This window comes from Bemisia tabaci, chromosome 6 (genome assembly GCF_918797505.1).
Source record: "Bemisia tabaci chromosome 6, PGI_BMITA_v3".
NCBI classification, from domain to species: domain Eukaryota; kingdom Metazoa; phylum Arthropoda; class Insecta; order Hemiptera; family Aleyrodidae; genus Bemisia; species Bemisia tabaci.
The window spans coordinates 13,477,494-13,504,929 of record NC_092798.1 but is presented as its reverse complement, the minus strand read 5'-3'; the positions used below and the strand labels follow the sequence as shown (position 1 = coordinate 13,504,929).

General features: G+C 39.7%; 1 protein-coding gene across 14 annotated transcripts in view; it reads left to right on the top strand.

The window, feature by feature from the left end:
- The window catches only part of Trpm (transient receptor potential cation channel, subfamily M), a 412,514-nt gene that overhangs the window by 165,555 nt on the left and 219,523 nt on the right, over positions 1–27,436 (top strand). The window contains exons 1-2 of one of the 14 annotated variants that reach the window (XM_072301603.1): positions 1,413–1,593; positions 11,356–11,584. The exons of 11 other annotated variants lie outside the window; for them this stretch is intronic. In XM_072301603.1, the coding sequence (XP_072157704.1) occupies positions 11,549–11,584 (36 nt within the window). In that variant the 5' untranslated portion in view covers positions 1,413–1,593; positions 11,356–11,548. Of the gene's footprint in view, positions 1–1,412; positions 1,594–4,642; positions 4,662–11,355; positions 11,585–27,436 lie in introns of those variants that run through there. 2 more of the 14 variants (XM_072301604.1, XM_072301605.1) reach the window with 2 other exon arrangements.

Below are 27,436 nucleotides of genomic sequence, written 5' to 3'. Positions count from 1 at the left end.
GGTTTTTGCTAGTAGCTAGCACCCGCACTCAAACATACAAAAATAGTAGAAAGTCACAATGGACCGCTAGACAAGGTGCGAAGTTAAGCATTCAGACACATGTTTCTGAACCAAAATTTTACGTAGAACACGATTTGCACGGGCATTGAAAATTACTGAAATCAACTTCTAACCAATAAATTTCATGTTTCTTGACGCGCACTGGAAAAATAGAAAAAAGAAAAAAGAAAAGAAAAAGAAAAAAAAAAAAACACTTTGGATCTAGAGTCCAGACTCTTGAAAACATTGACAAGAAAGAGGACTCTTGATTCAATCCGATTTAAGCTTAAATCAAAAAGAAATCCGCTCCAATTAAGAGGCTTGGTTCTTGATTTTTGGACTGCATTTTGCAATTTGGAGCTATAAATTCCGGCTCTCCTCGAAAAACAATCATGTGCATAGGGAAACTAAGGGCACAGGTGTTGTTTTTAAACCGGGCTAGAATTTATAGTTCCAAATTGTAAAATGGAGTCCAATTAAGCTTAAATCTGATTGAATCAAGAGTATTTTTTCTTGTCGATGTTTTTAAGAGTCTGTACTCTAGATCCAACGTGGTCTTTTTTTCCAGCGCGTGAATTCAAATCTCCCGCTCATGAAGACTCGACTAAAAACAATATTTTATTTTTCATGAAAAATTGCAACCCTGTCAACGGTCAATAGATATCGATTATAAAAACACGTACATTTAAACCAGAATCCCTTTATACTGAGAGTCAAGACAATGTGAATCCATTTCTGATTGGTTCCCGCATTTTAGGCCTTCACAGTGTAACAAACGGGAATAAATATTACATTTTCACCAACTGCAAAGATTATAATCTGGAATGGACCGAGGAATTGCGGGTTCGGCAAGGAACAAACAGAATGAGAGAAGGAACGGAGAAAGGAATTTGAGAATGGGCCGATCAAAGATTACGAAAAACGTTCAATTTCTGTAATCTTTATTCCCGTTTGTGACTCCATGAGGGGGTGTTGTCTTGACTCTCAATATGAAGGGACTCTAATTTAAACGTGCGAAGCCCAGAGGTACCAACTTTAAAGAGTATTGGCCGCCCGTTTTTCCCGTGGACGTCAGAGAGCTGCTCCCCCAATTAGCGACCCGTACGTGCACCGGGGCGCACCTTCAGAGGACCTTGACCACCATTCACGGTTTCACCGGCGGCGTTGCCCCGGGCGGGGGGGCGGGGGGGGGGGGGGCAGGGGAGGGGGGCCGGGCCCCACGCGCCCGCGCTTGCAGCGAGTCGCGACGGGCTTTGGCCGGTGCCCGGCTCGGCTTTTCGCCGGGGGTTGGCCGGGCCCAATTTGAAAATGTGTCAAATCGCCGACGGCGGATTTTCGCGCGGGCCCGACCCGGACGGGGGACTCCGCCAGTCTCGTTCCGCCGTCGCCCCGCGTCGCATTCCGCTCGCCGTTGTTCGCTTCCGCGTCTTCCTCTTCGCGTCCGCCGTCGACGTCGTCGCGATCGTCAAGTGCTCGTTGTCGTTGTGCTCTTCAGCTGGTAATAGGATGTGTCTAAGATCTTGATTCGATCAAGTTTTTGGGTTTTTTCATCGAGTAAGCATCAGACCCCGAGTCGCCCCGCCTCAAATCAACGGGAATTTCGGAAATGATTCGACCACATGACTTTTGATGAAACTTAGTGAATTTGATTTCCCTACCAAGTAGCACAGTGCAGCGAAAATAATGAAGTGAAATTGCAATTGGACCGCGTTCAGCAGAAAGGAACCAAGCCACATCAGCTATTGCCAAATTTAACTGGGTAATTTCATTTTTTACGAGAGAGCGTTTGTACGGATTCTTTCGACAATTTTAAGGAATTTGCTCCGCACTTAGGAGAAAATTCACTCAAATTTGCACGTAAATCCGCACAACCGTTTTCTTGCATAAAATTGAATTTGCCAATTAAATTTGACAATAGCTGATGTGGCTTGGTTCCTTTGTTTAACTCGGTTCAATTTTAAGCTAGGAATAGGATGTGTTAGGTTCGATTCAGTGTTTGGGTTTTTTCATTAACTAGCATTTTTATTAGGCCCGGGTCATTTCGCGTCTAATAAACGAAATTCGTCGAAAATTTGACTCGACCACTTGGCTTTGGATGACATTTTGTGAACTTGATTTACTAACCAAGTAGCACAGTGCAACGAAAATATTGAAGTATAATTGCAATTTTAAGCTAGGAATAGGATATGTTAGATTCGATCAAGTTTTTGGGTTTCTTTCGTTGAGTAAGCAACATCAAATAAAATTTGACTCGACTACTTGGCTTTGGATGAAATTTGGTGTCTGAAATATGTGTGTGTGAATACAATCTGAGATGCTCGAGTCAAGTTAGTACCTCGTCGATTTGAAGCGGGATGATCCTTCTTCAAGTTAAATGTTCACCAGATATCATTTCGCAAAATTTACCCAAAAGTATAGTAAACTGATATATGGACTTTTTAGTCTATCTATTCAATTAAGTGTAAAGAAATACACCCCCCCCCCGGCCTCCCCCTCCCCCCACCCCAATTTCAGAAAGCTTCATGTGACAATTCACCTAATAAAAAAAGAAAAAAATTGTCAGAAATACTAAAACATTACAATTCGCAATTGAGATACGAGTTATCGTGCAGGAGACTAGGAACTGACGAATTTTACTACTAGAATCAGATCAGTCGATCTGCATTGTGGTCTTGTACGATTTAGCAATTTTAAGAACTCAGAATGGTGTTTTCTGCCAATTTGAAACGGCACGACGTTTGGTCAACTTTTGGCACAGCTTGGAGTAAGATCAAATGAATTACATTCTACGTAGCTTAATCTCTTCGTAAGCCTTATTTATTTAATCGCCGCTTAAGAAGCATATATTGCCTTCATTAATTCTGTAAATTGTTCCTAGATTTTAAAAAGACATACTCACACAATTTCAAGGCAGAATTTTGCGTGGTTGTCTGCCAAGTAGAAACACGGCGAGGAAATAAAGAATCCCGCAATGTAGTCAATTTGATTTTGCTCAAAGCTGTGCCAACTTTTGTTCCGTTCAATTGTTGGTGATGATCATTTTTGATTATTTTACAATTGCCGGAGCATACCATCCTCTTAACCACCCGAACATTCCAAGAAAAATTATTTAGCCACACTCTTTTGGATTAAAGACTAAATTATTTAGTGCTCAAGCAAATTGTGAAATTGTGATCAGAGACAGTTTTTTTAAAAATTAAATTTCCTCTCACTTCTCGCCTCGTAACTTTCAATGGATCACCAAGCATGATCACGTGATAGGAATTTCAAGCTATACACGGTAAATGTACGCACTGGAAATATGTAAAGTTGTTGAGAATGGCTTAATGTTTATTGTTTTAATTTTTGACAGTGAAATTCAAACCGCCCACATAGTGGGCTAGGACAACGTCTGAATCAGCTCGAGTTAAATTGCCATTGAAAACTAAATTATCGTCCTGCACTTTTAACGAAAGACTGATTTAACGAAAATGTCCTCCCATTTCCGACACGCAGCACATTAAACGTATCAAAAAAGTTCGATTCACCTTGAAACAATCCGATATTATTGAAATGTCCAGTTTTATTTGAGTGAACTTTGGTTTTTCGGCAAGCGGATGGTTTGAGGTTACAAACAATACGCTGAGTTCCTTACTTATTTATTGAATTTGAAGAGTCGCAATGTGTTCATCTAGTTATACGATTTTTTTTTAAAAGAAAATATGTATTTCGATGATTCGTCTTTAGCCTCGTCAAGTGATCCATTGAAAGTTACTTGTGGACGTTTGAATAATCTAGAGAAATATTGAGACATCAGTACGTTTTTTCGAATAAAACTCGTCTCAATGTATTTTTGGTGAAAAACCCCCAACCCTAGAGCTATAATGTTCTTCCTTTTTTCATAAAAATCGCAATATATTTACCTATTCTACTGTGCTAAGGAAAAAAAACCGTATGAACATTCGAGAGTTGCCAAATTTCCGCCGATAAAATGTTTATTTTATAGGAACGCTATGGATATTTTGCCTTTAAATTTTCAGAAACTTTCAGTGTAATTGTAAACAAAATTATCTGAAAAATTGGAAGCAAAATATCCACAAGTTTTCCAGGAAATTAGTGTTTTATCAAAGGTAATTTTGCAACGTCTGAAGGTTCATACGGCGTTTTTCCTTAGCACGGCAGTATTTGGGGGTATCATATTTTCTAACATAAGTTGAACAAGCTTTTTACCATGTTTTATCCGCGTCGAGCCCGTCCCGACATGCAGTTTTTCTTTTCGCAAGATTTCGATGCGATTCGTAACGTGTGGCAAAGTGATAATTTTTTGTTTGATCGTGGATTTAGCGAGTGCGTGTTACAGTTCTTCTAAGTAGCTCTCTGTTTGCTAACACTTATTCAAGCCTCTAAGCTCTCTAGCTGTTTAATCAGATCATTCGCGAATGTAATTCTCCACCGCGAAGTTTCCTGATTCAGAGAGTGCGTTATTTTATCTCTGAAGAAAAAAAGGAAACGAGCGCCTTTTCAGTGCTTCAGTTAAAGTTCCGTCTGTGTCTTTTTCGCCTGTTGCTCTGTGCGGGAAGTGGATTAATTTCGCCGCGTTGAAGAAATATACCGAAAGAACATAGAATCTGTGGTTGAAGCAAGTGATTGGTTCTGTTACTGATAACGTTGTTTTTTAGACGAAGGAACGTAATTACAATTGAATTTTTCTAAATTTCCCTTCACAATGTGTATACTTAGTAGGAAATTGTTCGGAATCTCGTTTTGAAAATTCGTCGATTTTTCATCGAGCCACAGGCAAAAATCAAAAACGTTTTGAATGGATGGAGCACTAGTTGGACCACGTTAAGCCGAAAGGAACCAAGCCACATCAGCTATTGCCAAATTTAATCGGGCGATGTACTTTTTCACATGAGATTGGTTGTGCGGATTTTTGTGCAAATTCCCGTGAATTTCCTGCATTGTGCGAAGCAAATGCCCTGAATTTGTCAAAGTAATCCGCACAAAAGCTCTCTTGTAAAAAATTAAATTTCGCAATAGCTATTGTGGCTTGTTTCCTTTCTCGTTAACACGGTCCAAATATGCTCTTACCAAAATATCGTGAGTTGTGTTAATCTATTTTGCACGGAGAAAAAAACTTCGTGCGTGGGACCCGAAGTTTAGGTCATATGGATCTCTGAAGTTTTCGGATTGAGCATCTGAACACTTTAGGTCCAGCTGTCGAGGTTCGGATCACACATCTGAAACTTCAGTTCTTAGATCTGAAGTACTTCGGTTTTCACATCCGAACCTCGACAGCTGGACCTAAAGTGTTCAGATGCTCAATCCGAAAACTCAGAGATCCATATGACCTAAACTTCGGGTCCCACGCACGAGGTTTTTCCTTCGTGTGCGCCCTTGGAATAGAGAGACGTTTCTTCGTTTGGAAAATGACGATACGGGGTGTTTTGCAACTTGGCAATTTGCAGTTTTTAATTCATCTGAGTTCGATGTAGCTTCCTATAGTATTTCATTCATGCTCCCTATGAACTGTCACCAAGATTTCCTGGGAGTGAAATCGGATGAATTTTTCTCATTCATAATTTGCTGGAAGTTTGCGAGCGCTGGCAATCCTCCCAGTAGCGGTGTTCCGAACGCTGTCGTTAATCGAAAGTGGACGTGAATACGAGTCAATTTTACCGCGATCATGATGTAACACGTTTTTAGCATGCCAAACGTTGAAAAATCATATCCTGTTCCGTGCATAATTCCCAAACCTGTCCCGGTCAAAGTGGGTTGTATTTTCCATATTTTCTTCTCAAACCGGTGACATCGAATAGAGGTGTATTTTTTTTCATTCAATATTCCATTTTCCGTGTAATGGAAACTGCATCGGCTTTGACCGAAAGTGAAACTTTCAATTTCATACTTTCAATTTCAAAGACATGGCATTTGCTTTTCCATAATCTGGCCTGGTTTTTTCTCGGATCGGTTCAAAAAATTTCTTCAAGTAGAGGCACCCTGTTTTCCGGGTGATTCCAAGTTTCCGGCTGCTAATTAAAATCGCACGCCTTTGCACTAGTTCGAACTTGCTCTGAACATTTGGACCGCGTTTAACACAAAGGAACCAAGCCACATCAGCTATTGCTGAAGTTGATCGGGTGATTTAATTTTTTACGTGAAAACAGTTTTGCGGATTTGTAGGCAAATTTCAGTGAATTTCTGCATAGTGCAAAGCAAATCCTTTAACAGTTTCAAAGGAATCCGCCTAACATTTCGTTGTAAAAAATTAAATTACTCAGTTAAATGGCAATAGCTGATGTGGCTTGGTTCCTTTCTGCTAAACGTGGTCTATATTTAACGGGAGCCGAAATTTTTTCCCACAACAATTTTCCTCACTTTCTCAATTTTTCTAAAGTGAATGAGCTTTCTTCTTATTTCTCTTCATTCGATGATACTGTCGGAAATGCTCAAAAGTCTCTCGATAAGTCGAAAAGATCTTTGTCAGAATTTTTCAAGGGTTTCTTTTCAGCTTGTTTCGACCAAATCCTCACTTTTCCAAAAATTCCCCGACGGATCACGCGATTCGCGGATCTTGTGGACCAAATTTTGCAATTTTAGGAACTACAGTAGCTTATTATCGATATAACCTATGTGCCAGTGTCATGCAGATAGGTGTTTTTACGTAAGAGCAAGGAATTGTAGCTCCTCGTTGCAAAATCTAATCCTTATGATCGGGCATATTTAATTTGTACTCCTACAACAGCTTCATCAAGTTTCTTACCCTGGCTTCATAGGTTTTCATCCCTGTCACGGATCTACTCTCTCCTCTCCACTGAAAAAAAAGTTACGGGGTACATAGACTTACCGTCCGTTCCGGGCTCAGTGGCCAAAAGTTACGGGTGCTGCACCCGGAACTTTCGGGCTCTGAGCCCGGAACGTAGACGGTATATGTATATAGTCCGTAAGCATGGCTTTCACGGCCGGAGTTTTTTTTTTTTCAGCGTTCTTTTTTCTGAAGGGGTCGGAAAGTGACCGGAGGTCATACCCCTCGTTAAAGAAATAATTTCACAACATGATCACTCGCATTAATTTGCAAACTAATGTGTGATCATTCCAACTTTAGTGGTACCTTTATAAGTACATTGACCTTTCCAAGGGTGGCGTATCCGCCTGTAATCAGACATGACCTCATCTGAGACTTGATAAAGATCTTCGTCATAAAAGACCAAAGCCTCCGACCGGACTTCGGCCGTTAGGCCCGTTAATGTTCGAGTTAATTTTCAGTTGACAAATCGCGGGGAAACTCCCGCAGAGCGCGCTTCCAGCGCGGCAGTTTTCACCACACGTGGCACCAATAAAAACTCATTATAGTTCAAACGATGCGCAGACTACGGTTCTTGTCGTTAATGTGGCTCTGTTGCCAAGTTGGTCTATAGCGGGAAAAAACTCGTACGTTTCAAACTTAAATCTGGACCATATTTTGCAATTAGGAATTCCAATTTTAGGCTCATCCATGAAAGTACGCACTTACAAGGAAACTTATGGCAAATATACTGTTCCTAAATGAGCTAGAAATTTTTGTTCCTAATTGCAAAATGTAGTTCATCTGATGTTCAAGGTTACATCTACGGACATGAATGCCTCCTGACCGTACGTGCAACCTAGCACAGATTCGTGTGCGACTTGTTGCATACCATGGACCACATTTTGCAATTGGTAACTACTTTTTCTGGCTCATCCATAAAGCCACCTACCGGTATAGGAGAACTAATAGCACATGTGATGTTTCTAAAATTCACAAGAAATCAATGCTGTTCCGTATCAGAAAACGTAGTCCATTTGTGCGCATTTATGCAACCGTGCACTTTCTTTCAGAAACCATGTGCAATTGAGTTAAGTAAAAAGATACAGTGCAATACGTATTATTTTTATCCGTCAGAACGGCATGCTGACGAAAATTTGGGGAAAAGTGGAAAAGCCAGGGATTTTTATCAACCCGAAAGAGATGGGAGAAAAGTCGGGGAATTTTTCTGCAGAACCTTGCTTAATCTTTTCTCTTGCATTCTTTCAATTTCAAGAGACTTTGCGCTTAAAACATTTCGTGAAAATAATTTGTATGAGAAAGGGCGCAAGAAGATAATCCATCGAAAAGTTAGGGAAACGTAAGGTAACTTTATGCTCAGAATCCATGTAGAGTCAAAGAAAAGTCGGAGAAATTTGAAATCGCTGAAACCTTGTCACTCGGACAAAGTTACTTTTGGTCAAACTCGGACTTTCTTCTGACTTTACATGGATTCTGAGCATGAAGTTCCCTTACGTTTCCCTAAATTTTCGATTATCTTCTTGCATGCTTTCCCATAAAAAATCTTTTCACAAAACATGGTAAGCGCGAAGCCTCTTGTAATTAAAATAATGCAATGCTTTAGCTGAAAAAAATTGCAAGGTTCTGCAGTAAAATTTCCCGACTTGTCCCCCAACTTTTCAAGGTTGATAAAATTCCCTGGCTAAAATAAAATAGACCAGAAATGACCAAACCATTATGCATTTTGTAAAATGTAGACTAAATGACCCAGAAATCGCAGAGAGCAGGAATTTCAGAAATTTCAGGCCCAAGAAAGGTCCTTTACGATACTCCTCCTCTATTTGCACTTACTTCCTTCTAGCATAAATACGATCATGTCGTGAGAGGCCCTGATTACGAGTGAACCACCCGCCGGACGACTATTAAGTGCGAAAAGCACCGGCCAACTTTACTAGCCTCATTCGGAACGTTCGCTCTGGTTCGCTCCCGAACGGAACCATCAACGGACGTATTTAAATCAAAACAAACTACATCCACCGTGACATGATCCCTGTCACGCGTGTTCTCTAACGGATCTTAGAGTTCATGTCAGCAAGCACATAGTTCTTTTTGATTTAAACACGTCCAAGCGAGAAGCGTGACTCGGAAAAAGCTTCGCGATAACAGATCTGCAATATTCTCGTCCTATTGTTAAGTTGGCCCACCACGGCCCAATGCCAAGATGCCTTTCGACTGTGAGCAATTGTCGACGCTTTAATGAAGAACGCCATAAGAGCACTCTTACTTTGCCAAATTTCCCAGTAAATATTAGTACCGGAAAAAGAGAGGATGTTTCCTTACATTTTTTCGGGCACTCAGGAGGAAATCCTGGTAAAAAATTCTGCCCCAAATGTTTATGAGGAGGTCATTCACCTGATGAACAAGGGGAGCATGTGGCAGTATTTATTGTAGAAACGTATTAATGTGCGTTAAGTAAGGAAATATGGAAGCTTTGCGCTGTCGAGATGGTGCAATTTTGGATACAAGCATTTGGTAGGAAGCCTGATTAAGACAGCTGCCAATACATTTTATGGAAAAATTAAAAAGGAAAAACATTGTGGATTCAAGAGGAAAGGAAAAACGCCGTGCCGTATTTGAGTCCGCTTACGTTATCGAATGTCCTTCAATAAAAACGAGGTATTCTTCTGCAAATTTTTCGGACCTTTTTTTCGTAATTTAATCTAAAAAATCTGAAAATGTCAGGAAAGAATATGCATAAATATCCTCAAAATGAAAGTTTTATCCGGAAAAATTTGGCAACTCGTGAATGATCATACATTGTTTGCAAATTTTGAGTAAATTTGCGAAATCTGAGCTGAATTGAAATTTTTACTTCATCTGTATACCTAGAGAACGAATCATTCATTAAAATTACTCGGAAAATTTGTGTTTTATCGGAAGAAAATCGGCAACGTCTGAATATTGATACGGCGTTTTGTTCTCGGCGTGGAATAATTAGCATCCACTTTGCGAAGGGGGGAGGGGGGGTAAAGCCCAAAAATGGCTCCGATTCCGATAAAAGCGCCAAATTATGCTGACCAGCGCAAATAACGTTCGTCGGAATGTTCTCCCCAGGGCTATCCCCGTCCGATTGCTCACAATACTTCACGATCAGTGGCGTGGCGCGCTTTTCGATACATCGATTGATCTGCCATTTAAACTTATGGAAAAGGATCGATAAGCAGGGTGCTCGAAACTAACACCTTAAAAATCGATTATTTATCATTTCTCCAAATGGGGAAATATCGATAACCTAGTTCTCCTGCATCGCCACCGTTCACGATGCTCGGTTCTTTATTACACTGACTCTTCCTTTCCCCGACGCACGGTAGATCGAGTCGCTTAGAGAATTCGGACATGAAATTTTGAACTAAAACTGCAAATTTCGATGCTTCATTTATCACATTTTAAATTTTAAGGGGTACATCTAGAAGATAATTTCAAGGGAAAACCATTGGAACCACTTTTCAAACTTCAAATTTTTGTATGGACGGAGTTATGAGCTTTTGAAGTTTCCACTTTTTGTCCGACCTCTCGTATTGACTCAAACCACTGTGCGCCTTCATCTCTCACCGGTTGCATCTCCTCTCAACGTTTCTCTTTTTGGTTTCTCACCACGTTTACGCACGGTTATTTTTTTACTTTTTTAATTTATACGGTACTTAAAGGTCAAAATACGCGGTTTTTCGAATTCATCGGTTATCAAAATTCGTTTTCTGTTCTCCTTTGTCCGCCAGTGGGCGTTTAAACTTTGAAGGCGTGTTTTATTTGCTTCAAACTTGAAGCTTATCGAAATTCGGAAAATTCATACCTCAGATTGCGACGTTGTCAGTCTCCGCTTATATTTTATTTTTTTAAAGGAACCGTACAGTTAGCATTGTTTAGATTCTCTCTCACTCAATTGGAAAAAATTGCTAGAGTGATATTGATTATTCTTCCTTTAAGAAAATAAAAACAGTTTTCGGAGTTTTTAAAACATTCCAAGTGAGGTACGCATATTTCGCAATTATCAATCGATGTATTAAAAACCCGAAGCAAAAACACCATGTAATGTCGATGGAAGCTCTGTATCACTCTTGTGTTTCTCACAATCGGACGGAAACATAGAATCGCGAATAAAAAGTCGAAAGAAACTTTTCGGATACCGCACCCGGAAGCCCATTATCAGGGACTGTTTCCTCGTGCAACTTTGCCATCGCATCCAGTGGCGTCGCGTGCTTGGCGATATATCGATTGATCTGCCATTTAAAGTTATAGAAAAAGATCGATAGATTTTGTGTTTGCAATGAACACCTCAGTAATCGATTCTTTACCGCAGATTCAAACGGAAAAAATACCGATAATCGACCATTCACGCCTCGCCCCGGATCGCATCATTCATTCACCACTAGAACTTTTAATTAATCGAAAAAAAGTGAAAAATAAAGCAGAAAGTTACTGGATAACGTGGCCGGAATGCACGATAAACTCGTGGAACCTTTCAACGTGGGAGTTAACGCTCTGTTTTGGGTTAGGTGCCGGAGTTTGATGTAGCGATCGAATTAAAAACTGCAAAGTGCAAAGTTGCGATTAGGAGCGGCGCGGGAAAGTTTGATGTGGAGCTAAACGATCGACGCCCTGTGAATCGTCAAACGGACCGGTCGGGCACCATCCATCAGTTTGTTGCAAAGCGGAGTCGCCCGGTGCCTGGAAGAATGCAGCAATTTGATGAAGTGGTTTGTGGCGAATTTTCATAAGGATCCGGTAAGTTGAGCTCGGTGTCCACATTAAGAAACAGTAACCGACATTGTGTGTTACAGGGTTGCCGCATTCAGGGAGTACGGGGAAAACCGGGAAACGCGAGGGAATTTTATAAAGTCAGGGAATACCTGGAAATGCCAGGGAAAATGAAGAAAATGTCTGGGAAACATTGATGAGCACTTTTATTTGTTTTCCAGAATGGGTTATCACAACAAAGTTCGCCCCAAAACTATCTCTAATTTTGTCTTTTTGACTGTCTGGCTTATTTTCAATTGTCAGGGAATTTTACCAAAACGTGTCAGGGAAATCAGGAAAATGTCAAGGAAATTAATTTTCGGAATTCCGTGACAACCCCGGTGTTAATATGGGAAGTAGATCACAAATGGACCGCGTTAAGCAGAAAGGAACCTGGAACCAAGCAACATCAGTATTGCCTAATTTAAATTTTGAATAATGAGCTCCTTCTGTTTTATTGCCATGGAACGTGGAATGCATTGCTTAAACTTCAGGCGAAAAGGAAATTTTGACTAATATTCTAAGAAAATTGTGTAATTTTGGGAAAAGTTCTTAAGAATTTGAGAATATTGGTCGTGCGAAAAAAGTGCCAGATCTTTGAGGCGCTGGAAGTTGCTGCATATTAACGAGTGTCTCAAAATGTTACGCCTCTGATTTATCTTTTTAGAAGAAAAATGTGCATTTCATGTACATTTTCGCAGTAGTTATGATTTCAAATAAGGCCAGCAACAATCTTGTAATTCCATTAATTACAATCCTCCTTCCCATCATGATAGTAGCAGGATTTTTGCAAATTCGAAAAGCCAAACATGCCGTTTTGTAGTTTAACTCCCAGTGTAAGCACTCGTACTTTCCGATTTATGACATATTTATACCCAATATTGCTCGTTTCGACAGAGCGATGAAACCAGGGTAATCATGCCTTTGAGAAATAATGTAGACACCTTTAATTGGCTTTCGTTCGTGTCTTACGTAATTATAGTGCTTTTCTCCCCGGGATAAGTTACCTCAACTTTTAAGCCTAACTTTCTAAAGTCTAAACTATTTAAAGGGATCGAGAGAACTTTCACAGTCGCTGAGGGCTGTTACACCACCGTTAAGTTGGAGGCAATCATAAAGAAAATCTGTCTTTTAAGTGATAACTAATTTCTAACCGCGTTCGGGAAATCGGAAAAGTTCTTCCAAAGTTGTTAAAATTTCCGGGCTTTTTTCCAGCGAAAGTCTGAAAGAAATTATAAAAGCCCTTTTTTCAGTGATGCAATTTATCCTTGTTGTCTTGGCAGATCATTATCTCGCTGTGTCTAGGAAGAAACCGTGAAAACATAATTATTGTTCTCATCCATTTAAAAGCATTGTCGGGGCTATGAAAACTCTTGATCAAGCAAGCGCAATGCTCTACTCGAAAATTGCACAATCTTAACAAAATTGAAATGCTCTGCTTTGTCCACTTTGCCAAAATCGGTCGATCAAATTTCCTGTAAGTGCAGTAATATGTAGTTCGACTGCGTTACCATAACCGCAGTGTGTCATCCTGTTGACATGGAGCATTAGGCAACCATCTTCCGTTTAGATGGTGGTAATGGACTATTCTTAGTGGGTAATCTTGAAAAATTCACCGACCTGAAAGGAAATAACAAATGAAAAGTTAAAGATTTGTCCTAAAAAAAAAACTGATACACTGGAAAAAAAAACCACAGAGTTAGATCTAGAGTCCAGCGTCTTAAAAACATCGACAAGAAAAAGTACTCTTGATTCAATCAGAAGATAGGTTAAATCAAGAACCAAGCCTCTTAATTTAAGCGGATTTCGTTTTGATCCAAGCAAAAATCCGATTGAATCAAGAGTATTTTTTCTTGTCAATGTTTTCAAGAGTCTAGACTCTAGATCCAATGTTTTTTTTTCCAGTGTATTACGCACCAAAATACCGCTAATTTTGAGCCAGCTAACCCAGTTGTTGCTACTGACTGTCAAAATTGATGCTGTGCACCATAATTTGCCTTTTTCCGAGCTTTCATAGAAGTCTCTTTGTTCCAGAAAATACTCCTTGCTTCCTATTCGAATCGTATGCGTTATTGCAACTGAAGTTGTGATTGATTCTACGGGCACAAACCTTTTATCGTAAAAGTTTGACGAGCATCATTTCTAATTCAAGGGCAGTTCAGCCCCGCAGTGTCCGTCGCAGGGCAGGGTTCTATGTCGTCGACTCTTTAACGTAAGGGCGTATTTCAATTTCCGTGCGAGCCCTGTTTGACCTGTAAATCCATGCTTTCTGGGGCTCATGTGGACATCGAGATACGTTCTTACGCCTGAGGGACGACGATGTGTGCGGAACACACACCCCTCCAAACCTACCGTGCTAAGAAAAAACGTCGTATGGACATTCAAAAGTTGCCTAATTTCCCTTTTTAGAATGCTTATTTTTGAGTTAGAGTACCTTTATAGACAGAGTATGGCCACTCGTATACTTTAACTACAGGAAAACTGTGCCGCTTTTTGATTGGTCAACGAGTATTTAGGCTTCATTATGCTCTTACGGCCGTAAATAAACAAACAAGATGGTGGCTCACCGTAACATCGATAAGAAGCCAATATTTAACAAAAATTTCAATTATACGGCAGTAACAATTTAAACTAGCATGTCTACAAATAACACATGAAAAAACACATGAAAACACTTAAATCGCCCTTCGCCTTAATCACAGGATAACCTCAAAGTTGCCTGCTGATAACAGCCGTCTTGTTTGTTTATTTACGGCCGTAAGAACATCGTGTCAGCCTATTTTCACGCGACCAATGAAAAACCGGCACAGCAATGGCCATACTCTGTCTTAAAGGTACTCTATTTTGAGTAAATTTATAAATATTCTCTCTCGAATTTTGATATAATTTATTAGATCTAATCACGAAGAAAATTTTCCGACAAAATTCGACGGAAAATATTTACGAGTCTTCCTGAAAATTTGCATTTAATCCAAGGAAATTTGGCAACTGACGAAGGTTTATACGGCGTTTTTCCTTAGCACGACAGTAATGATTCCCCACGTATGATACAGTTGTATTTATAGAAGGAAACACGTCTATCTTCATGAGCCTCGAACGTATGCTTTTGTATGTAGTTCGGGGCTCATCTGTAAATGTCCATGTTTCCTTTTGGAGGAAACTCTGTCGAATAGACAGGCGACCTCTGTAGAAAAATTGCCCCCGACGGGAGCGTGTGCGGGGGACATGATTTATTATTTATTATTTTCGTGCTCGGCCGAATAATTGATGCCTTTGATTAATTGCCGAGTCTCACACAGTCTCCGAATTTAATCAACCGTTCTGACGCGATTCGCGACCCTACGCGAAGCGTAAACGGTCCGTTTTGTCAGCTGTTGCGTATTGCTCGCGCTTCAAGTGGTGGCTTTTGCGCACAATTCTTGATCGTGCTCAAAATGGGCCACTAGACAAGTTACGAATTTAAGCACTCTGATACCTGATTTTCAACCAAAATTTCATGTAGAGCACGATTCTTGTATCGAAAATCACTGAAATCAACTCCTAAGGTATTAACGTGACAATTTTACATTCACCAAAAAAAAAAAAAAAAAAAAAAAAAAAAAAAAAAAAAAAAAAAAAAAAAAAAAAAAAAAAAAAAAAACCATTGGATCTAGAGTCCAGACTCTTGAAAACATTGACATGAAAAAGGACCCTTGATTCAATCAGATTTAAGCTTGAATCAAAAGAAAATCCGCCCAAATTAAGAGGCTTGGTTCTTGATTTAAACTTAAATCTGATTGATCAAGAGTACTTTTTCTTGTCGATGTTTTTAAGAGTCTGGACTCCAGATTTAATGTGTTTTTTTCCAGTGAATGGACCACTAGACAAGGTACAAATTTAATCATTCTAATACATGTTTTTTAACCGAAATTTTATATACAACACAATTTTTGTGTAAAAAATTACTGAAATCAATTCCTAACTAAGATATCAAAGTTTTAATCTTACATTGGTTACAGGAAATTTGAATTGGCTGGTCACAAGAAACTCAATACTCCACGTGAGTCAAGTCGCGCCTTACAACGGTTTCGGTAGGCTTCTCAATCGAGCACTGTTTCTTTCCCAACTTTTATCGTTCAAAGTGTGAACAATTTGCTATAGTTGAGCCAAAGCGTCTTTTTTGAGGCTATTATATTTTCGTATTGCAGAGACGGCCAAGGTTATGACTAGTGTGCGATTCGACCCACGCAGATCATGTAATTTTCACGAGCGGGAGGTTTGAATTCGCGTGTCAAGAAACATTAGATATCTTGGTTATGAGTTAATTTCTGTAATCTTCGTTGCACGGATTGTGTTCTACGTGAAATTTTGGTTTCGAAAGATGTATCAGAATGCTTAATTTTGTACCTTGTCTAGTGGTCTGTTTACCAGATTAACTGATCGCCAGAAAAACCTTTTGTTTACTTTCGTCTCCGAGGGTGCTAAACGGGGTAACTTTTAAAGAGTCTTTTTCATTAATGAGAATGATAATCAAGAGAACTTAAGTTTAAACGGGTAGAGTTCAGAGAGATGCCATCAAGCGTAATGGGAAATAAAAGGATTGTTCTTGAGTTCATTTCGCAGATTTTATTACGAGGGACAAAGGGACCGCATTTTGCATTGAAGAAATACGATTTCTGGCTCTATAAAGAATTCTATCTGCACAGGGAACTTAACGACTTACACGTCTTTTTTCCAAAATAAAGCAGAAGTATCGGTTCCTTGTTGAAAAATGAAGTTCGATTATATATTTTATCGATTTGTACAACAGGAATTGTAAAGGAGACGAATTGTTTGCCACCAAGCAAAATTGATGTATTTATGTAACTGAAGTGAACTGTGGCCTCTTTACTCAGAGTCACTGTAACTAAATTTAACGGTATTCTTTCATTTTTGTTGCAGGTGAGTTGTAATTTTAATGGATTTATTGAACACCTATCATCCATGCAACCAGAAGGTGATGTCAGGTAAAATTTGACTTGTGTTTTAGATTCAATTTCACGCAGACGAAAAGATCGTTGCATAAAGGATCGTCACTTAATTATCATCTTGTGAGAACTATGATGCGTCCATGCCGCACAGTTCCCACCATAGGTTCTATCTATTATCAGGGGTTTTACTCTGTTCATAGGGGCAAATTTATCAGTTAGTTTTGATTTATGAGCAGTAGTAAAAATGATTGTGTTCAAAGCTCCAGATTCAAAGGTGAATAAAGATGATTTTTTAGTTTTTAGTAAGTTCCGACCCATTAATATCGAATTTTACAATAAGTCATCAATCTATGCTGCCGTGCTAAGGAAGAACGCCGTATGGATATTCCAAGTTTCCTTCGATAAAATGTTCAGTTTTGAGGAAAACTATGAATATTTTTTCTTGAAATTTACAGGGCTTTTCCGTGGGATCGCGAGCAAAATTATCTGCAAAATTGAAAGAAAACTATTCATTGCACTGAAAAAAAAACTCCGGCCGTGGGAGCCGCAATTACAGGCTATATAGACATACCGTCCGTTCCGGGCTCAAAGGCCGAAAATTCCGGCTGCTGGAGGCGTAGCTTCGATTGCTCCGGGTTCAGAGGCCGAAGCTACGGCTTCAGCAGCCGGAATTTTAGGCCTTTGAGCCTGGAACGGACGGTATGTCTATATAGCCCGTAATTGCGGCTACCAGGGCCGGAGTTTTTTTTTCAGTGTAGTTTATCAGAAAATTCTCGTTTTATCAGAGGAAATTTAGCAACGCCTGAAGGCTCATACGGCCTTCTTCCGTAGTACGGCAGTATTTGTCTCCGGTCCTATCCGTTCATAAAATTTGCTGTGAGATATTTAGTTTCAGAACAGGATGTAGCGTTCGCCAAAAATCAAGTTGCAAGGGTGAAACCAGTCCACCAGCAGGCCTCATATCGTCGCTTTACCAACATAGACGCGTAACTCCCTCTTTGCATGAGCCGTCGAATGTATGTGTGGTTATATGTATAGAAGTGCTCATCTCAAAGAGGAGTTACGTCCTTATGTCAGCGAAGCGAAGTTATTACGTGCATCATCTTAAACAAATATTTATGATCATAGGAGGCTCCCGTAAATAAACGGAAGGCCCGGGCAGTGGCCTGGCGTAAATTGCGATGTATCGACTTTCATGCCCTTTAAACCTATGGTAAAGAATCGATTATGAAGCTGTTTGCTGTAAACACCCTGTTTATCGATATTTTTCTATTGGCTTAAAAGGAATAACAATCGATATATCGCAAAGCACCCCACGCCACTGGGCCCGGGCGGAGCCGAAGTTCCACTAATTCCTCATTAAAAAATAAGGCGGAAGTAGATGAAAGATCACCCGAAGAACGTTGCCAAATCTGTCATGTTGATACCAATTTTTCATGAAATTTAAGGTTAATTTCCGCCCAAGTCGGCAACCTCGTCGAGGAACGGGAGCGAATATTTCAACAGGCTTCAGCGCTTTTTCTTCGCGAAGTTGAGGGGGTCGCAATATCCCGTTCCGCAAATGGCACATTGTTGATGCATTCGAATTTTTCAGCGTCTCCGGGCCATGAGGTCGGTTTGAATGCAGTCTACTTGTTGATGACTTTAATCTGCTTAATTGACAGCTTGGAGCCGGCGGTCGGGCTTCTGTTTGTGCTTCCGAAGTGGCTGCAGCGTTTCTCCGCGCTTTCAGCCGTTGATTTCAGCCGCGCGAGAAATTGTGCGCCAAGAAAAAGAATCGTGAAAGCAGGGATGCTGAACCTCTCGAGTCTGGTTTTAAGATCAATATTCATTTACGCGTCAAGGTTCTGAATTAAATATCGTTGGTAAAATTAGAAGGATGTGTATCTACAATCGGCAGTGGCAATTCTTGCAACACTGCTTTTCCTTCATTTAAATGTACACAAAACAATCGATTCTTGGCGAGGCAGTGTGCTTCCCCTGAAATAGATATTCTTAATGGATTTTAATGGAGGAAAAACAACGTTACCAACTTTCAAAATCGCCTATGACGATCGAGGATTTTGCACTGAAAGCTCCACTCCCTGAAGAGCTATTCTGATATTAGACGTGGCGTTTCCGTATGGATCCGGAAAAGTTTTGAAGCGTTGCTTTTAAGTTTGCTATCTTAAAGACAATTTTGAGTAAGAAATATTGTCAGAGCTATTCGCAACGCGGCGTGTGCACATCAAATATTTTTCAAATGATCATATGCATGATTGTCCCTAAGAAAAGTCCGTCCTCCGTCCATATGTCCTTGATAATTTTTTTTTTTTCCAAGTTGGTATATTAAATCGGAATTTTTATGACGGAAAATACTCTTTGGTTGTCGAAAGAATAAGTTAAAAAGCGGTCTAGTTTTTTAATCTAAAAATTCGAAGCCACGAACATTGTGATTCAAAACGCAAACCAGTTGATTCTCAAAACTAAGTTTTTGAATCGCATAATTCAGACCGTCACGTCGCAAGTGCAATTTAAGTCATTTTTTAGTATTTTTTATGCTATACAATGTTCATAGAACACTCCATAGATCATTTTCAAGATTATTACTCAAGTTTAAGATTTCTTACGCTTAAGTCCCCATCCGCACAGTCAGTATTTTGAAAATTGTTTTACAGCGCCACGTTGGTACTCTAATTTTATCCCATGACATTTATTGTGCACTCAGAAAAAAATGTTGAAGCCTATTTGATGCATCATCTAATTCTTTGAAAGCATGTATTTGTCATTTATCCTATTCAAACGAAACTTCATTCCACCAAAATTATATTTTAACGTACAAAAACCTTACCGTACCATCTGTAACAAAGAGCTACTGAGTATTCAGTCATCAATATCTAAGGCAATGCTATGTATAAAAGTGAAAATACATTTTTGCCACTCAGCATACTCGATTTTTTCAAGTAAGTGCCTCGAGTGTAGATACACACTGATTGAGTTTAAAAAACCCTGGAATCATTTTCGAGAGAATGCACGAGATAGAACCCGAGGTAAATATTTCCCTCTCGTTTCTGCTCAAATTGCACCCTGCATCCTGCTCTCAAAAGTTTTGAACGGGCGCTTACATTCCTCCCAGACCGTTATTGTACGTTCTATATCTCATACTTTACGAAAACTCTATTTGGCACGTCTCTTTTAAAAGCATGAGAAATTGCCGCTTAGTTTGACATCATTAAAATTGCTTTTTCTTACGCTTCGCATCGAGAACCCTACAGTTGTTAATGAATAAAATGGTATAAGTAGGAATAGGAATAGCAATTCTGTCGCGTCTTTATCGAACGAGGTTTGCGTGAAACAAGTCTAAATTTAGTTCGGAAACGTTTCTGCGGACTGAAGCTTTCTCAGGTCTCTTTTCCCGCTCTAGTAATTGAAAATTACACCTTTGCTGTTCTTGGCGGTCCTGCAAATTATCTTTCCTCTCTGAAGTTTCTCTCTCTGAACTAATCTTTCCACGGCGTTCCCCGGGGGCCAGGGCTTTAAGAATTCTCCATCAAAGAGGGGTAAGGTGTGGAAGAAGAAGAAAAAACAGTTTTTACACTTATGAAGGATCATTTCCAATGATTTTTATTAATTGACACGAATTTTGCTTTACTTCTAACATAAACGCTTGACGGATGCAGTATCGCTCTTATCAGATAATTTGCGGATTGTTAGAAATAAAATCTTCCGGTTTTTATAAAATTTCTTAAGACAAAACAAACAATATCTATTGACAAAATCATGAAACCGAATAAACGCTCTCCGCCTGCCTGTTCCTGTGAAAATCCCTTTCCATAGCCAGTCATAAATTTCCACATTTTTATCACCGGGAAAAAGGAATAAACAACCCTTTTCTATCTGCTGTTGATAAAATCCGAGGAATATTGTAAAATACCCCATATATCAACGCAGTTTATTCGTAAGTAAATTTTTTACAGAAAACAAAACAAAACAAAACAAAACAAACAAACAAAATAAGAACTGTTCAATCCACTATATTTTTTTGTCCATTTCGAAATCCATTAGGTCATACCGTTCAATCAAACGTTCTTCATTTCGTGCAGTAAGCACACAATTTTTCTTTTTTCTTGCCGAGCAATTTGTCAGTTGGAGCTTAGATTTGTCACTTATTCGGATATAAAGAGCGACGTCTGTTCTGCCATGCTTAGGAAAAACGCCGTGTGAACCTTCAGGCGTCGCCAAATTTTCCTGAATTTCCTGATAAACTCATGAATATTTTTCTTCCAATTTTTCAGATAATATTGTTCGCAATCTCACCTAAAGTTCCTGAAAATTTCAAGGAAAAATACTCGTAATTTTCCTCAAAAATAAACGTTTTATTGAAGGAAATATGGCAACTCTCGAATGTTCATACGGCGTTCTTCCTCAGCACGGCAGTATTGGCGATCATTCAACTATCGATGCTGATGTAAGCTAAGCCATGTGTTAATCACATCTTTCTTAAATGATGCCGATTCGTCATAATACACTGTGCTCAACCATCAGGGCGTATTTTTGTTTAAAATTGGATAAGTTTAAGCATGTATGTCGGAAGGTGACGCTGCATTACAATGTTCAACGTTGACAGCCTTAGCTCTAGCATGTAGCGAAATCGTGACATTCAGCAATGTAATCTTTAATGAATATCGTGAGAAACACGATGCTTAGATGTAGCATCGTCTTTCTGAAGAAGTTCTTCCAAGATTAAGTTTCAAGCTTAAAAAATAATAGACCTTGAACGAAAACACAAGTCATTTTCTCGGAACTTTCAAGTCATTTCTGAGTAACTGAAAAACTAAGCGTCTTAATTAAGTGCTCGCAAATTATTTTCGTAGAATTTGTATTTTATCAGATAAAATGGACCGCGTCTAACAGAAAGAAACCAACCCACGTTAGCCAATGCCAAATTTAATTGGGCAATTCAATTTTATACATGAAAATGGTTGCGCGGATTCTTGTGCAAATTTCAGTGAATTTTCTCCATAACATAGTATGAAGAAAATTCCTTAAAATTTTCAAAGGACTTCGCACAAACGTTCAAAAATTAAAATGCTCAGTTAAATTTGGCAAAAGCTAATGTGGCTTGGTTCCTTTCTGTTAAACGCGATCCAAATGGTGGAAAAACTGAATGACTACGTCCGTTCCACACGTAACTTCTCGGATGAATGCAAATTGGCAACGAATTATTCTAGTTCTCACTTGGCAACTATCAACTCGAGTGATGGATTCTCTCATGAATCTGCCAAATTCCTATCACCGCGCTTATAACTCTAAACACCTGAATCCGCCAATTATCGAAGACGTACCCTCGTTTTGATCGTTTACCTCCTTTTTGTAAGCAGTCATGCCCTCGTAAATTAGTGTCGTTTTCATGTAGTTCCTCTTGAAAGATTAGTGCTTCGGTGTAGGTCATTGTTGGTATTTCGGTTACCGTTCGTTACTGTCTTTACACATTGTCCCATTTGGACCGCGTTTAACAGAAAGGAGCTAAGCCACATCGGCTGTTGCCACGTTTAACTGCGAGGTATTTAATTTCCTACAATAGAACGTTTGTGCGAATTTTTTTGAAAATTTTAGGGGATCTGTCTTGTAACATGCAGAAAATTCACTGAAATTTTCAAACAAATCCGCTTCACCGTTTTCATGAAATAAATTAAATTGTCCTGTTAAATTTGGCTAAAAATCTCGATATGCAAAATAAGTAATATAATAAAATTAACGGAATTAATTTTATTAGGGTAGATAGAATTAGAAATCTAGTCCATTCAAGTTTTCCACAGATTAAAATCAATCAAAAATGGAAAGGAAATATACCCATTTTAACCATTAATCCTAGAATTAGGATAAATCTACACATAATATCCTAAATTAAATATATACAACGAGATAAAACTGAACTTTCATACTTGAAATTCTGATTAAGAATTATGTATCAGAATACTTAAATTCGTACCTTGTCCCGTGGTCCAACATATGTAATAATTTATCTCGACAAATTTGGACCGCGCTAAGCAGAAAGGAACCAAACTACATTAGCTATTGCCAAATTTAGTCGGGCAATTTAATTTTTTACATGAAAACGGTTGTGCGGAGTTTAGTGCAAATATCAATGAATTTTCTGCACAGTACGAAGCAAATTCCTTAAAATTTTCAAAGGCATCCATTCAGATGTTCTCTCGTAAAAAATTCAATTGCTCAGTTAAATTTGGCAATAGCTGATGTGGCTTGGTTATCCTCTCTGCGAAACGCGGTCCATTTAACCGCTCAAAACCAAGTATGGATGTTAAAATTTTCAGCCGAATTTCTTAAAATTTATCGGAGGAGGCAACAACGGGCGTAAATGTCAGTTGGTTGTGTGAATGGTAGACCGGACAGTTTAATCACCTTACAAGGGGCCCGCTGACCCGCCTTTGATCCTGCCTTTGATTCAGATGGCTTCAGTGGGGGCTTTTAATTAGTTGAAGCGTTGCCGGTGAAAAGGACTTCAAACCGGCGGTTTGGGAGAAGAGCGCTCGGGCTTAAAGTGGCAAAAAGGGATGAAAATTGAATGCAGGTGGGACCGCTCGACCGCCGGGTGTCAAATTGACCAAGGAAATTGACCCCGTCCTGGATCCTCGATCCCGGTAGAGTACCTTTATAGACAGAGTATGGCCATTCGTATCTTTTAAATACAGGAAAACTGTGCCGCTTTTTGATTGGTCAACGAGTTTTTAGGCTTCATGATGCTCTTACGGCCGTAAATAAACAAACAAGATGGCGACCCGCCGTAACATTGATAAGAAGCTATAATTTGACAAAAATTTCAATTATGCGGCAGTAACATTTTTAAGCTATAGCATATCTACGAATAACACTTGAAAAAACTGATGAATTGCTTTTCGCCTTATCACAGGAGGATGTAAGATGTGCATAACCTCAAATTTGCTTGCTGATGACAGCCATTTTGTTAATTTATTTACGGCCGTAAGAACATCGTGTCAGCCTATTTTCTCGCGACCAATGAAAAACCGGCACAGAAATGGCCACTTTTCTTACCTTTTTTTTTACCTCTCTTACAATAATCGTTTGAGTTAAAATGCCGGCTGAAATGATGACGTGAAATTTTTGACCCGCTCGGAGTAGTGATGGCTTCACAAAAATCTTTTGGCACTTTTGAGACGACCTTCGCACCATCGCTGCAAATAATTAATTGAAGGGCTTTGAAGACAAGTGGTATAAGTGAAATGTTTTGAAAAATTAAAGTATCAATGTTTTCAACTAAAACTAGTCTTGAAGCATATTCTGTGAATAATTCACGAAAAGAGAGAGGGGTTGTTGGATGTCATGAGCCTTTCCAATTAATTGTAGTAGTACTCCAATAAAAACCCAAGTTGTGCGGTACCACCACAATTATAGTTGGTAATGCCCATGTCCTCACAACAAATTGGGGTAGTACCACAATTATAGGGGATAACGACTAACATTTTTCTTTCCATGACGCAATGACCCATTTTGATCGTGGATCGTGGGAACCGAGCTGTCGTTTCGGAGATTTTGAACGTATCCCGCCCGCCCTATTTTTTCGCCTCATCTCCTCCACTCCAGCGAAATTCGAAAGATTCCTATTCCTGACGTAATCGCCCGAGGGATTGAAGGGTTCGTCTATGATTCATCGATTGGACCGAGACCCGGTGCAACAGGAAACCTGCGCTCCCACCTGACGCCATTAATCCGAAGGGACAGCGGAGCAGGAATTAAAAGAATTTCAACCCGAGGGTCTTAACGTCAGGTCGCCGGCGCTTTCCTCAAATCAACGCGCAATTATTTTTCCTCGCGCAGAAAGCGGAACAGAATTGGAAAGACTCAAATCTTTGAGTGCGGACAGATAAAGTGAAGAGTCACCAGCGAGGATTTTTTCCCCCCGCGATTTCGTTTCTTTTTTGCCATGATTTCACCTTTTTTCCAAACGCTCTCGCTCAAACACAGGGCGACGAGGTCCTTTAAAAAGTCTGGGTCGTTAAAATATGGTTGTAACGTCATATGAATCGGGAGGATAGGGGACTTTGGCGGCTAGGGGTCGCAGAGCGCCAAAGAGCGCTATAAAAGCGGCACATACATACATACGTCATGTGGAGCGACTACGTATGGTTTAAAAAAATGTTGGATCCAATGCAACATGGCCACCGTACGATTCTTATCACAGACAAGCCAGTGCAAATGACTGAATTATCGCGAGAATTTTCTCACTTTTCAAATGAGCCTGTTGCAAACTTCAGCTGAAGTAGAAAGAAGGGTTAGTTCGCATAAGAAATGGCTCAAAAATGACGAAGAGCGCATCGGCAAAGTCTAAAATGCACTTCTTACTTCACAATTTGCATAAGAACTTGCGTTTTTCAAGCTTTCTGCTTTAGAAACGATACTACGGCACAAGTGAACATTTTGTAAGAGGAATCGTTCCATCCAACCTTTGCGCACTAGGATGCCACAACATTGCCGACGCCAACCTGCCAAAACACACGAAACGAGACTGGATTTTTTCAACCGGCGTGTTCATATTTACATTTTTCTGGCGTTGATAGCGACCATGTTGCTTTCTTACGATTTGCGCACGGAAGCGTCAGTTATGTTGAACCTCGGGTCGCACCCCAGTGCGCAAGGGTTGGATGGGACGACTCCTCTTACGAAATTTTCACCTGTGCCGTAGTATCTTTTTTGAGGTGATAGGCTTAACAAAACGCATATTTCTTACGCAGATTACGAAGTTGAATTTCAGACTTTCTTATGCGCCCATCGTGATTTTTGAGCCATTTTTAGAAGAAATAACTCCTCTTTTAGATAGATTATTTTGGTCGGGAAAACCCGACAAATTCGGAGAACTTTTTCCGTTGAGTTTGCAGACACCCTGTCCGTCCCGTGCTTTAAAACTCGTAGACCACACTGCCGTGCTAAGGAAAAACGCCGTATGATAATCCGAGAGTTGCCAAATTTCCTTCGATAAAATGCTAATTTTTGAGGTTTAAGCTATGCGTATTTGTCCTTAAAATTTGCAGGAACTTTAGATGAAATAGCGAATATAACTATCCGAAAAATTGGAGGAATTATATCTACAAATTTTTTCGTAAATGCCAGATTTACCAAAGGAAATTTGGCAACGCCTGAAGGTTCATACGTTGTTGTTCCATAGCACGGCAGCATAGAACAAATACATCAACTTTCCGAGCTATTCATGAACTTTAAGTCTATTTTAACCCAGTCGGCGGTGCTCCACTATTATGTCCCTCGCAAAAATGCTCGTCGGATTAGTCGCTTAAGCCCTTAGCCCTCGGAAGGACTCCATTAATTATCCCGCGAAAAAATATTCGGAAACGGACGAGACATTTTGTTCCGAGCGGGCGGTGGAGAGGCGCTCCTCAACTTTCATTTGCCGGGATGAAAAATGGTCGGCACATGCCAAGTTTTTAATACGCTTTCGCGTGCAGTGCGCTAACCCGGCGTTAATTTCGCGCTAACGCGTCTCGCTAACGCTATAGGGTGATTTCACGATAACAGGAATAGTTAAAATATGAAATACCTGAGAAATAAAAGTGCACCAATTTTAACAGGATTTCATTACCTCATTCTAAAGGTATTAAACTTCCTTTTTCCAGCTTTGGCACGCTCTATTTTGATTCAGTGCAAAGTTAAAGTGATTGATAAACAAGCCATTGAATCAGGTATCAGCGCTTCCCGCGGGACTGCTGGAGGTCCACGCAAACATGGCGGCCCTGCCAAATTGTGTCGGTTACGTAACAGACACAGCGTAACCGACACTCAAAAATGTGAGATTAAAGATAATACAAAAGATGAAACTTGGCAATTCTTGAGTTATGAGGTGGAATTAATGCTGCCTTAAAAGTTTTCTAGACTTTGGAGACTTCGTTTTAGTTTAATACTATTTAATTGAGGTTTTTGCGTAGTGAGGAATTAGTGCTACACACGTAAAAATCACTGGTTTTCATAATAATTTAAGTTTTCATTGTAAAAAAAACTGACTTATCAGTAATGGTTTTGTCAAGAAGACCTCAGCGAACAATTTGATGGCAGTTTTGAAACTCCTGACTCCATCTGGCGAGATAAACACTGCACTTAATACAACTGCAAAAATTTGTTGCCAAATGTGGCGACATCTCTTTCTTATGACTTTTCTCGCTCAATAATAAACATTTCAGTTCAAACTGGCAATTTTCTTGAACACTAGAGTCTCTTTTCAGCAAATATTGCCAAAGAGTTCATGATCAGTACTGATATGTTACCGCAAATTGCTCTTTTGCTTCAAAATCGGGGTTGGCGACGCGTAACCGACCGGACATTTTCGGCCTTTAAAGTCTCATATTATTAAATATAATAATAATTCATCATATTTTTTAGCATGAATAGGTTCAGGGACATCATTCCTATTGATTAATTAATTTGGTTTTCAATCGTTTTGCCCTATGTCGTTCAGAACCCACGGCGACACGACTATGCCTATTATCGTGAAATCACCCTATAGCGTCTCAATTTACGACCCCTGGAATTCCAGGTAATCCCGGGTACCCGTCGTCTCCCGGTTTCTGAACTTTGCTGAAAGTTTATCGCTCGGCCTTTTCACTCACTAGTGAGCGTTTTGCTGCTCATACGCCTGTTCTACTCTGTCGCCGGCCACAGCAAAAACGCCGTAACTCCACTCATCCCCCCCCCTTTTTCCAGCACGTACTGCTGTATTACCAAAACTTCAATTGCCAAAGGGCTTGATTTTTTCATTTTTAGTTTCTAATAATGTGGCGGAGTTGTTTTGAAAAAATGACCTGCTTATACGCCCGTTCTGCTCTGCCGTTCACAGCAAAAACGCCGTAACTCCACTCATCCCCCCCTT